We start from the raw sequence: 14279 nt of genomic DNA, 5'->3' as shown, positions 1-14279 counted from the left end.
GTGATTTCATAAAATGACCCTTTGCATACTCCACACACTTGCCAAAGAGATTATTAATCATTATATTCTTGATCAGGGACTGTCTTTTGCCTTTGTGTTTTCCATATGTAGTATAGTACCTGGCACATAGTAGTTACTTAATAAGGGATTATTAATTTATTGTTTTGTCCCTATGTTATATCCTGATTTTATCCTATTCTTTCTTATCTTTAAGCTTTTATTCATTCTACTCCCCCCCACCATGTTTAGAATATCCTCACCCCATATACTTTATTTTTTCCCTGGTGCAGAGGTTCCCTAGAGTGTGTTTGTGTCAGTGTATATCTCTGTGTGTATGTCCTTTGCAGTCTAATGGAGTCTATGGCTCTTTCTAAACAATACTTTTAAATGCATACTATAAAAAAGTATGCTGGGCATGTTAGTAGATGTCTACAGCCTTTGGTCCTAGGCAGTTTAGGGTGATGATTTGAGTTTTAGGGGGTTCTGAGCTACAGTGGGGATAGAGCTGTTTGGATATCGGTACCAAGTACAAAATTAAGGAACATATCTGCCCACAATGAGGCATATCCACACTGGTCAAAGAGTGGCTAATTAGCAGTAGAATTGAGTTATGAGTCCTGTTGAGCCTTGGATAGATATGGAGATTCAGTATAAAAATAATGATTAAATGGAAAGAAAAATATATAGAATTGCAAAAGGAAAATAATAGTGCTGAAATAGTATTGAAATTAACAACCTAAGTTCATGGATGCCAGGTTAAGAGCCCCTAGTGGTAGCATCTTTTTTAATTCTTCAAGGTTCACCTCCATTGCAAAGCTGTTTTCTCCATTTTGGCAAACTTTTCTCCTTCTCCAACTCCTCTCCCCAGCTAGAAATGGTAATTGCTATAGCAACTCTCTCAGGTCAAGCCATTTGACTACTCCAGAAAACAATTGTCCAGTTGTATGACTTATTTGAGCATATTTCCCATGCTATCACCTCATGTATCCCCCCACAAATGTAGAAATATGTCTGACTAAAGAATTATCTTGATAGGATAAAAAATAGGGGTGCAAGCCCCTTATTTCTAGGATAATAGGACTCAAACAATTCAAATAACTCAATTATCAGGAATGATGGATATTCATTACCCAATCAAATGGAAATGTCTTTAAAGATCCCTCCTTAGTTATTAGCTTTTAGAGGTAACACCTTAGTTATTTTTATTTTTGTTTTATTTTATTAGTTGTTTTTAACACACATTGCTTTATGAATCATGTTGGGAGATAAAAATTAGAGCAAAAAGGAAAAACCATGGGAGAGATTAAAAGAAAAACAGAAAAAAAGTAGGGAACATAACATATATTGATTTATATAAATTCTCCTTAGACCACAACTGATTTGTAATAAGCCTGTGCATGCCTGTACCTAGCTTAGTACAATGTACATAATTAGAAAAAATTAAATATATGCTGAATCATAAGATCCTTTTTGTATTATAGATTCCATAATAAGATGATGAAAATGGGAAATGAGACAAACATTGAAGAATTCATCTTAGAGGGATTTCCCGCTGTCCAGCACCTAGGAAAACTCTTTTTTGTGGTCTTTCTACTATTATATCTTGTGTCTATCATAGGAAATACAATCATTGTCACGGTCATGTGGTTGGACCATCGCCTCCAAATACCAATGTACCTTTTCCTGAGTGGATTCTCTTTCCTAGAATGCTGTTTTACAACAAGTGTTATTCCCAAATTGTTGACAATCTTTCTCTTGGGTATGCAAACCATTTCTTTTGCTGCCTGCCTCACTCAAACCTTTGTCTTTATTTCTCTTGGGGTCACAGGATTCTTTCTCATAGCTGTGATGTCGATGGATCGATACTTAGCAATTTGCAATCCTTTGCATTACCCCAGTATCATGACAATGAAGGTCTGTTTCATTTTGATACTATTCTGTTGCAGTATGGGAATCCTTGTAACAACTAGCGTGATTGTAAAGGTGGCTCAGCTATCCTTCTGTGGCTCAAATATCATAAAACATTTCTTATGTGATCTTGGTCCTCTGACACAACTCTCATGCTCTGATACAAGTTTTATTGAATCATTGGCTTTTTTCCTTGCTTTGTTTATCATTCTGTCCTCCCTTACTGTTACAATTATATGCTATATCAACATTACAATCACAATACTGCATCTCCCTTCAGCCAAGGAACGCCAGAAAGCTTTCTCCACCTGTTCCTCTCATCTTATTGTCCTCTCTCTAATATATGGCAGCTGCATTTTTATATATATAAAACCCAATCAAGCCAATAAATTAGACACCAACCGAGAGGCAGCTCTTATGAACACTGTAGTTACCCCTGTACTAAACCCTTTCATTTATACTTTACGAAATAAGCAATTCAAACTGGCTCTAAGGGATGTTTTTTACAAGATGAAATTGTTTAGATAGTCAATATGTTAAAGATGGAAGACAAATTAATTCAATTCTCCATACATTATTAAAATTTCAAATAATAAGAAATCCATTTTCTCATTAGACAGCCCGCTGCTGGTCAGTTCCATTATGATAAAAAGACTTTAATTTTTACAGTAAATGTCTCTGATAAATATCTCATTTCTCAAGTCAAACTGATAATATAAGCCATCCTTCAATTGATAAATGTTCAAAGGATATAGTTGTCAGACAAAGAAACCAAAGATATGGCCACATAAAGAAGTGCTCTAAATCATTTTTCCTTAGAGAAACCTTTGAAGACTTGTATGAACTGATACAAAGTGAAAATGAGCAGATCTACGAAAACATTGTACATCACCAGCATTGTGTGATGATGAATTATAGATGATTTAGTTCTTTACAGCAATACCCTGATCCAAGAAAAATACAAAGTATTCACAATGAAAAATGCTATCCATATACAGATACAGATCTATATACATATAACTAATGAACTCTAAATACAGACTTTGCTTAATTTTGTGTTTTTTTTTCTTTTTATGTCTTCTTTCACAAATGTAACTAATGTGGAAATTTGCTTTCCACAATTAAACGTCCTATATCAAATTTATTTACCATCTTAGGAAGAGAGGAAGGAGAAAAAATTGGAATTTAAAATAATTGCTGAAAATTGTCTGCACATAATTGAGAAAAAAATACTATTTTTTTAAATGAAAAAAGTACCTTATGTTAAGTAGAAATCCCAGGACACATATTTTTAGCTGGAATAGATCTTAGAAGTCACCTAGTCCAACTCCCTCATTTTAAAGTGAAATGACATTAACTCACTTAGCATTACTAAGGTTTTTTTTTTTCTTTGCATGGCAGTCAGGTTTAGTCATTTGACCCAAGTCACATAGCTAGTAAATGTCAAGGGTGCTTGAGGCCAGATTTGTACTTTAGTCCTTTTCAGAGATGATATTCTATCCACTGTACCGCCTGTCTGCCTTTTATTAGTAAGATTTATAAAGAAGATAAATGTTTACAATATCCCCTGCATACACTATTGCATTTAAGTCCTTATAGTAACTCTAGGATTGATATAATGGGTATAATCATCACCATTTTGCAGATGAGGAAACTGGGATAGAGACAAGCTTAGTGAGTTATTTAGAAAAGCCATTAAATGGTCAGTGGCGAGATCTGAACCCAGATACCCCTAATGCCATAACTAGCACTTTATCCACTTTATCCATTCACAACTCATACTCACTAAGAATAGATCTACTAGTCTTTGGATTCCTTAACTAAAAAAAGAGATGGTTTAGATAGTACATGCTTTCTTTCTCAATTAGGGTCATTTTACTGTTATTTGTTTGCTATCAACTAGGGAACCTAATGATGACAAATATGGTTGACAGAAAGCCTAGAAACATTCTCTGATATTAGAGTTAGTGAACAAACTACTGGAAAACCTTTAGCACTAGAGATCAAAGAGAAATGTTAGTGTACTTTGTGGGACTAGTCAGAAAGACTTGGATTAATTATTTCTGAATTAGAGTAAAAGAATACGTGAGAGAATGAACTTTCTCTGAAACCACTTAGTACTACTCTTGTAAAGATGTTCTACTTAAACACAGGATTTGTTGAAAAATTTAATCACAAGTGAATAGAAAGAAATCTTCCCAGAAGGGGAAAAATATCAAATTAACAATAACCATAAAGCATGACACCCTGAATGATGTGCCTGGAGGGATTGTGAAAATAATGAATTTGGATTTAAGTAAAAATATCTCATCACTTTCTGTCATCACAATGTCTTCCTAAATAGGAGAGAATTAAAATGACATCATTATTTTAGAGTCAAGTTACAGTGTGTCTTACTGTAACTGATCAGACCATTGGAATTCTATGCCATAGGTCGGGCACAAATATTCTCTTCAAGGACAATAACAAACCAAATAAGTTTATATATGAGACAAATGTGAAATAACTAACAGAATGAAGGCATTGGAAATAAGAGAGATTGAGGAAGACCTCCTATAAAAGGTAGGGTTTTAGTTGGGTATTAAAACAAGCCAGGGAAGTTAATAGTTGAGGCAAAAGGAAGAGCAATCTATGGATGGGAGAAGGCCAGAAAAAATGTCCAGAGCTGAAAGATGGAGTACCTTATTCATGGAACAATCCAGTGTCACTACATTGAAGAATATGTATTGGGAAGTAAAGTGTAAGAAGACTGGAAAGGCATGGGGGAGCTAGTTTATGAATAGCTTTAAAGGCTAAGTGAAGCATTTTGTATTTGCTCTCAGAAGCAATGGAAGCTAATGGAGTTTATTGACGGGGGTATGTGCAGCATGATTAGACCTATTTTGGAAGAAAATCACTTTTGTGGCTGAATGGAGGATAGATCAGAGTAGGGTGAAACTTGAGGCAGACAGTTCCACCACCAAATTATTGGCAGTAATCAAAGTTTGAGGTAATAAGGGTCTGCACTGGCTGTGTCAATGAATGGAAGGGGACATATTTGAAAGGGAGTTTTACTAAATTACCTCCAAATTTTGAAACAATTGTAAATATGTGATATTAGTGATGGAGATTGAAAGGCCTGTGAAAGCAATCATATTCTCCCTAAATTTTCCCTTTTTCAGCATGTTACAATTTATAGATCATTGTGCATGCTCATATGTCAATAGCATTCCTTAAACCCATACTGAAACATTGTACTCCAGCTTTAGACTGAACAAAGCAGTGTACAGTACAATTATCCCTGTGCTTAAGATGGGTATATTTGCTTCTATCAATCTAAATATACTTTACATTGTCTTTTGGGAAATTACTTTGTACTATTGAACCCCTAACTCCATTCCTTCTCATTTACTTGCCTACTCCATTCTACTCGGTTTTGCTACCCTCCTGTACATAATTGACTCATATTTAATAAACTAAAAATGCTTTGAAAACTTTAGGCTAGTAGAAAAATCAATTTTCACACCATAATTATGCTGCCCTTTTAACTTATGATATATAGATATAGATATAGATATAAATATAGATATGACTATTCAACAATGATTTGATTCAGGACAGTTCCAATAGACCTGTGATGGAGAGAGTCATCTATGACCACAGAAAGGATGTTGAAACTAAGGAGAAATCACAACCCAGCATTTTCACTCTTTTCATTGTGGTTTATTTTAATTTTATTTTCTTTCTCATTTTTTTTTTACTTTTTGATCTTATTTTTCTTGTGAAGCAAGATAATTGTGTAAATATGTAAGACTATTGGATTTAACATATATTTTACCATGTTTAAGATATATTGCATTATATGCCATCTAGGAGAGGGGGTGGGGGAAGAGGGTGAAATGGGAACACAAGATTTTTCAAGGATCAATTTTGAAAAATTATCCTTGCATATGTTTTGTAAATAAAAAGCTTTTAAAAAAGAAAAAAGAAATTATATCATCAGTAGAGTCATATATTCCACAAGAAAAAAAAAAGAATAGGCTTTTGTATACTGAAGTAGTTTCAGTTCATTGTTCTGATCCTCTCAAATTTGTTGTGTCAAATTGAAGGCTATATAGCACATCCAAAGTGGTAGGATGTGTATGTTAACAAGTACGTGTAGATAAGGGTGCTAAGCACTTATCAATTATGTGCATACCAATATATTTTAAGCCCCATTGAATTAGGATGATGTATGCTATTTATTGTCCAAGACACAATGTAACTTCATCCATGCAGCCTTTCCTATATTTCTTAAAACTAATCTTCTCTCCTTCCACAAAAAAACTTTGTAATTTCCTATTTTTGTACATGATAAGAGATGCCATTTCTGATCAGAATTTAGCTCCTGAAGTCAAAAACAGTTTTGTTTTTCAGCTTTGTATGTCTAATGCCTAACAAGTGTTTTTCACATAGTAGGCTAATAATATTTCATAAACATTTAATGAATTGAATGACAAATTTAACTTCATTTTTATTTGGAAACCAAAAATGACAAGCCTAATCACCCATCCTTTTCCCTACTTCATTGCTGAGTCTTTCCAGAGGAACCAGTGAAAGTTTTTTTTTTCTTTTGTGTATATTTGTGTGCATGTGCACACACACACAACACACTATCATTACCATCATCACAGCTAAAACGGAAGTGAGATAAACAGAGAAATAATCCTGAAATTGGCTGTCAAGATAGATATAAAGGAGGCATTAGACATATTGTACTATGACTACTTATCCAGATTTCCTTCAATTATAATTGTCCATTTGTTGATGAATATACTTTTACCACATTAAAAAAAAAAAAAACATACAACTATTGTATTGCTTTAGATCCTGGGCACTCTCATTCTAGTCCACTCTGCTCCTCTCAGCTACATTCTGGTCTAAATTGTTCTGCCCTGACATGTTCTAGTCTTGTCTAGTCTCTATAGCTCTGTTCTAGTCTACTCTGCTTTGCTCAGATATATTCTAGTCCAATCTGGTCTATGTTGTATAATTACATCTTTGTCTACATGGCTCTATTTTGTTCAGATATATTCTAGTCTATTTTATTCTGGATAGCTATGTTCCAGTCTATTCTAATCTGTATAATTCTGTTCTAGTCCAGTCTGCTCTGCTCAGCCATTTTCCAGTAAACAGTCTACTCCGATATGTTCAGTTATGTTCTAATTTAATCTACACTGTATAACTATGTTCTAGCCTATTTTGCTCTAATCAAACCTATCTTAATGTGGAAACTCTTTTTAAAATATTTATATAGACCAAAATCTAATCAAGCAGTAAAAAAAAAAAAAAAATTCTAATTTTTGATTAAGGAGTCTTCTCCCTTTGTGTGCACAGACAGTGCTGGGAAATGTTGATTTTCCCTTTTGTCAGACAGCTGATATAGAATTTCTAAATCTTATGTCAAGATTTGGGTGATCTAAGATCCAAGATCCTATTTTTATATATAGCCCACCTCCCTTTATAATATTGATTGTAGGTCTACCTGCCATTTGGGGGAGGGGGTGGGATAAAGGAGGGGAAAAATTGGAACAAAAGGTTTTTGCAATTGTCAATGCTGAAAAATTACCCATGCATATATCTTGTAAATTAAAAGCTATAATAAAAAACAAAAACAAAAACAAATTTTGATTGTTGAGCAATCAGAAGTGACTTTCACCTTCAGTTGCAGCCTCTTTTCAAAGGGCTTTATATAAATATTGATGATTCAAGAAATTTAGTTCTTTTAACTATTAAGAGATTAATGAATCTGGTTTTGTTGACTAGTTTGTAGACATAGATACTGTAGACAATAGACAAGTCTATTAACTGTAGACATAGTCAATAAAATTAATCTTAATTTAGCTAGAAACTGTCTTTTATAATTTTTAAATCATTATCAAGACAATTATGAAAGATTCATAATCCATCTCCACAGAAAGATCTAATGGAGTCTGAATACAGATAAGAGTATATTTTTTTAAATCTTCATTTTTCTCAGTTTTTACTTTGTCTGTGGTTTTTTCACAACATTATTAATATAGAAATATGTTTTTTATGACTTGCTTACCTTTTCAGTAAGTGGGAAAAGCATGAGTGGGAAAAGCACAGAGAGAGAAAGGAAAAGATATCTGTAACTCAAAAATGTTGAAAATGAATCTTAAAAATTTTTACTTTTAACTGAAAAAATATTTTGAATGAATATAAAAATAAATAATTTATCCATTTTGACTTAAAATTTAAAGACTTCATAAGCTTCTCCAGGCTCTTTATGCATCCATGACATACGCACAAAAATGGTCGTGTCCCTAAACTAGAATGTATCATCAAATTATCATTTCTACACTTTAAAAGGATTGATAACAGACCAGAAAGTTTTCAGATGGTAATGAAAAAGGTCGTGAGGATTCCTGAGATTGCTGAGCAAAGATGAGTTAGAGGAACTAGAGATATTTTTCTACAATTTAGAATTTGACAACTTCCATCAAATACTCAAAGCAATGAGATATTGGAAAGAGATTGCATTTGCTTTGCTTGGTCCCAGAAAGCAGAAATAAGAATAGCAAGAATGTTCAGAGTAATAACTATTTTCATTATTAAATTTTATTTAAATTGAAAAAAATTTACAAATTGAAAGGCAAAGTAATTTTCAAGTTTATTAGATTTTTTAAAATATATTTTATATATTTTGAATCATTTGACATACACTTCGTTAATTAGTTAATTAATGTGATTAGAAAAAAATCAAATGAATTCTGGGAGATGGCATCCTAATAGTTATTTCACAAACTCCTAAAAAGAAAAGGAATGAAGGAAAGTATTAGCAAAAGAAAACATCATTAAAGTCTTGTTTTTTCTCCTTTAGGCAGTGTATCAAATTTACAAAAGTGGCATTTGCCACTTTTCATTTTAGTCACTCCCATTTCCTTTCACTCTTTTCCTCCTCTTTTCCTCTTGTTAGTACTGATGAGCATTATAGTGTTAGAGATACAGTTGTCACTGTCCACTGTCAGATAGTTATAGACAAAATGAGAGTTGACTAAAGTCAACTCAGACCAGTTATTTTTTTGTATTAGTGAATGAACTTTTATTGTATCTTGATTTCTCATAAAGTCACCAGGTTCCATTTGCTCAATTCTAATTTTTAAGGAATTATTTTCCTCCGTGACCTTTTGAAACTTCTTTCCATTTGGCCAATTTTACCTTTTAAGACATTTTTCCCCATTAGTTTTTTCTAGAAAATTTATTTATGTTAATACACATTGTCTTATGAATCATGTTGAGAGAGAAAAATCAGAGGAGAGAGAAAAAAAACAGAAAAAAAAAAGAAATTAACATAGCATGTGTTGATTTACATTCAGCCTCTTCAGTTATTTTTTCTGGATGCAGATGGTATTTTCTGTCCAAAGTCTATTGGGATTGCTTTGGATTACTGAACCAAGAAAACCAAGAAAAGAACCAAGTCTTTCATAGTTAAGCATTACATGTTTTTGTTATTATTGTATAAAATGTATTCCTGTTCTGCTTTTTTCACTCAACATCAATTCATGTAAATCTTTCCAGGTCTTTCTAAAATCAGCTTTATAGAACTTTCAGCTTTCATCATTTTTATGGAATAATAATATTCCATTACCTTCCTTTGCCACAATTTATTTAGTCATTCCCCAATTTATAGGCATTTACTAGTTTTCCAGTTTTTTTTTTCTATCACAAAAAGAGCTGCTACAAATATTTTTTACATATGTAAAGATTTCCTTGAGATACAGACAAGTAAGAATACTGCTGGATCAAACGGGAGGCACAATTTTATAGGTCTTTGTTGTGTCCTATTTTCTAGAGCCCCCAAGTTGGGGTGATTAAAATATTGATTCCTGCTTTCTAGTGCCTCCAACCCTGGGTGATTAAAATATACCTTCCTAGTGGAGAAGTGATGAGGCAGGACTCCTAAGGATGGTCAGAAAATGAAATGTAACCTTTTTATAATGTAACAAAAACACTGTGCACATGGGACCACATAAACAACTTGCTATTATGTAATTTGCCACCTGATATCACTCTGCTTCAATCTCAACACAGGTTGTCACCACCCCCTGACTTCTCAGGAAGGCCGAGAGCCCTTAGGGGAGATGGGGAGCCAAATCAGACATTGTTAGCAGGTTACTGCTGGACTGAAGGATCTTATACCCTACCCAGAGTTTCCCCACTGCCTAGACCCTCTATAGGCCTTTGGACATAGTTCCAAATCATTTTCCAGACTAGTTGAATAATTTCACACCTCTACCAACAATGCATTAGTGTCCCAGTTTTCCCATATCCCCTCCAACATTTATCATTGTTTTCCTGTTTTCTTAGCCGATCTGAGAGATATGATGTGGTACCTCAGAGCTGTTTTAATTTGCATTTCTCTAATCAATAGTGATTTAGAGTATTTTTTCATATAATTATAGATGTCTTGAATTTCACCACATGAAAATTGCCTATTCATATTCTTTGACTTTATCAATTCGGGAATGACTTAGATTCTTATAAATTTGACACAGTTCTTTATATATTTTAGAAATGAGAACTTTATCAGAAATACTGGCTGTAAAGATTTTTTCACAGCTTTGTACTTCTCTTTTAATCTTGTTTTTGTTGGTTTTGTTAGTGAAAAAGCTTTTTAATTTAATATAATCTAAGTTGTCCCTTTTGCCTTTCATAATGTTCTCTAGTTCTTCTTTGGTCATAAATTCCTCCCTTCTCCAAAGATCTGATAGGTAAATTATCCCTTCTCCTAATTTGTTTCTGGTATCATCCTTTCTGCCCAAATCATGTTTCCATTTTAACCTTATTTTGGTGTGGGATGTGAGATATAGGTCTTTGCTGAATTTCTGGCATATTATTTTCCAGTTTTTCCCAGAAATTTTTGTCAAATGTTGAGTTCTTATTCTAGAAGTTGGAGTTTGAGGATTTATCAAACACTAGATTGCTATAAGCCTTGATTATTGTGTCTTATGTAGCTAATTTATTCCATTAATCCACCACTCTATTTGTTAACCAGTACCAAAAGTTTTCAATGGCTGCTGTCTTTTATAATATAGTTTTAGTTTTGGTATTGCTAAGTCACCATCCTTTGTATTTTTTTTTCATTAATTCCCTTGATATTCTTGATCTTTAGTTCTTCCAAATAAAATTTGTTATTATTTTTCCTTGTTCTATAAAATAATTATTTGGCAGTTTAATTGGCATGGCACTGAACAAGTAGACCAATTTAGACAGAATTCTCATTTTAATTACATTGGCTCAGCCTATCCATGAGTAACTGATTCTACTTGTTTAGCTCTGACTTTATTTGTATGAGAAGTGTTTTATAATTGTGTTCATACAATTCTTGGGATGTTTTGGCAGGTAGATCCCCAAGTATTTCATTTTGTCTACAATAATTTTAAGTGGAATTTTTCTTTCTATTAATTGCTGATGGGCTTTGTCAGTAATTTATAGAGATGTTGATGATTTGTATGGGTTTATTTTATATCTTGCAACTTTATTAAAGCTGTGCATCCAGTAGGTTTTTGGATGTTTCCTAGGATTCTTCATTTATATGTAATCTACAAAGAGTGATAGTTGTATTTCCTCATTACTTATTCTAATTCCTTTAATTTTAATTTCTTTTTCCTTTCTTATTGGTAAAGCCAACATTTCTAGCATAATGTTGAATAATAGTGATGATAATAAGCATCCTTGTTTCACCCTTGATCTTATTGGGAATGTGTCCAGCTTCTCTCCATTATAAATACTGCTTGTCATTGGTTTTAGATGAGATATTGTTTATTATTTTAAGGAAAGCTCCCTTTATCCCTAAATTCTCTAGTGTTGTTAATAGGAATGGTTGGGGCATCTAGGTGGCACAGTGGATGGAGCACCAGCCCTGAATTCAGGAGGACCCACGTTCAAATCTGGTCTCAGACACTTAACACTTCCTAGTTGTGTGACCCTGGGCAAGTCACTTAACCCCAGCCTCAGGGAAAAAAATTAGGAATGGTTGCTGTATTTCATCAAAAAAACTTTTTTTACATCTATGGAAATTATCATATGATTTCTGTTGGTTTTATTCTTGATATGATCAATTATAGTAATAGTTTTTCTTGATATTGAACCAGCCCAACATTCTTGGTATAAATTCCACTTGATCATAGTATATTACACTGCTGATAAGTTGCTGTAATCTCTTTGCTAATATTTTATTTAAAAATTTTGCATCAAATAATTGTGTAAATATGGATACATATCTTGGATTTAACTTATATTTTTAACATATTTAACATATATTGGATTTCCTGTCATCTGGGGAGAAGGTGGGGGGAAGGGAGAAGAATTTGAAATACAAGGTTCTGCAAGAGTCAATGTTGAAAATTTTTCCATTTGAAAATAAAAAGTTTTAATAAAAAAAAAGAAAACAAAAAATAAAAATTTTCATCAATATTCATTAGGGAAATTGGTTTGTAATTTTCTTTCTCTATTTTAACTTTTCCTGTTTTAGGTATCAGTGCCATATTTGTGTCATAGAAGAAATTTAGTACTACTCCTTCTTTACCTATTTTTCCAAATAGTTTACATAGTACTGGAATTAATTATTCTTTAAATGTTTGGTAGAATTCACTTGTGAATCCATCTGACCTGAAGTTTATTTTAGGGAGTCCATTGATGATTTTTCAATTTTTTTTTTCTGAAATAGGATTATTTAATTAATTTATTTCCTCTTTTGTTAACCTGGGCAATTTGTATTTTATAAATATCCATCCATTTCAGTTAGATTGTCAGATTTGTTTGCATATAATTGGGCAAAATAGCTCCTAATTATTGCTTTAATTTCTTTTTCATTGGTGGTAAGTTCACCCTTTTCATTTTTGGTGCTGATGGTTTGGTTTTTATTTCCTTTTTCTGAACCAAAGGCTTATATATTTTATTGGGTTTTTTCCTAAAACCAACTCTTAGTTTATTTACTAGTTCAATAGTTTTCTTAGTTTCTATTTTATTAATCTCTCTTTTGAGTTTCAGAATTTCTAATTTGGGTTTTTTAATTTGTTCTTTTTCTTTTTAGTTGCATACCCAATTCATTGATTTCTTTCTCTATTTTATTCACATAGCTATTTGGAGATATAAAATTTCCCCTAACAGCTGTATTGGCTCTATCCCATAGTATGTTTTCTCATTATTTTCATGTTTTTGTTTCTGTTATTTGTTGTTTGACCCATTCATTTTTTATAATTAGAATTAGCTTATTTAATTTCCAATTGGTTTTTAGTCTTTCTTTCCCTGGCCCTTTATTGAATATAATTTTTATGGCATTGTGGTCTGAAAAGGAAGAATTTGCTATTTCTGCCTTTCTACATTTGATAATACGGTTTTTATGCCCTAATACATGGTCAATTTTTGTGTTGGTGCCATATACTGTAGAGAAAAAAGTGTATTCCTTTCTGTCCCTACTCAATTTTCTTCAGAGGTCTATCGTATCTAAGTTTTCTAGGATTCTATTAACTTCCTTAGTTTCTTTTTTGTTTATTTTGTGGTTAGATTTGTCTGATTCTGAACCAGCTATTTATTGAAAAAGGAAATCCAGATAAAATAGAGCGTATGAAGGAGACAACTTGACAAGGAGTGAGAGCTATGGGGGGATGACAAAGAAGTGCATAAACAATAGGATGATAGAAATGCTCTTTAAATAGTTCAAAGATGATGAGTCTTCAAGCTTCCAAGAGTAAGGTTGTTAATATCAATTCAGTTGCTAATTGTGCTACTGTCCCCCAAGAAGGGTAGATGGAAACATTAGTTTTAAAGGTCAAATTGATACTTTATTGGACAGTTAGGTGACACAATGGACAAAGTACCAGATCTGTAATCAAGAAGATTTGAGTTTAAATCCAATCTGAGATACTTACTGAGATACAATCTTATTTATCTCAGTTTCCTCAACTGTAAATGAGCTAAAGAAAGAAATGGCAAAGCACTACAGTAACTTTGCTAAGACTTCAAATCCCAAGTTGGTCATGAAGAGTTGGCCATGAGTGAAAAACAGATAATTTATTACAGATCTTTTCCCTGGACTTTAGATTTCAATTTGGGATTTAACAGATCTCTTGGGAAATTACATATATTCCACTATGTAAACTTTGGCAGGAAAACATGGAAACTAGTAAACAAATACAGGTACAAAGAATAAAAGCTTAAAGCCTATCATGGTGCTGCTATTTCCCATTTTCAAAAGTGTCCTTTTAGTTGCTTCTAGAGAATCCCCATTGATTTTGGACTAAATCATTCTCTATTTTAGCTCATTTTAATTGCTTTTTGGTATAGGAAATAGCTTATATAACTTAGTGATTTATATTAGAGAACAA

General features: G+C 32.6%; 1 protein-coding gene across 1 annotated transcript; it reads left to right on the top strand.

Annotated features, from left to right (window-relative positions):
* Positions 1–1494: 1494 nt before the first annotated feature.
* On the top strand, positions 1495–2436 carry LOC141553784 (olfactory receptor 6E1-like). The gene has a single exon (XM_074285250.1). It carries the CDS (start codon positions 1495–1497, stop codon positions 2434–2436), a length of 942 nt encoding a protein of 313 aa, XP_074141351.1.
* The last annotated feature ends 11843 nt before the right edge of the window (positions 2437–14279 follow it).

This window comes from Sminthopsis crassicaudata, chromosome 2, assembly GCF_048593235.1.
Source record: "Sminthopsis crassicaudata isolate SCR6 chromosome 2, ASM4859323v1, whole genome shotgun sequence".
Taxonomy (NCBI): Eukaryota; Metazoa; Chordata; class Mammalia; order Dasyuromorphia; family Dasyuridae; genus Sminthopsis; species Sminthopsis crassicaudata.
This window is presented reverse-complemented; position numbering and strand designations above follow the sequence as displayed.

Bases quoted from the DNA above. Each gene is read 5' to 3' on its own strand.
- LOC141553784 (XM_074285250.1), top strand. From the start codon at position 1,495: ATGATGAAAATGGGAAATGAGACAAACATTGAAGAATTCATCTTAGAG.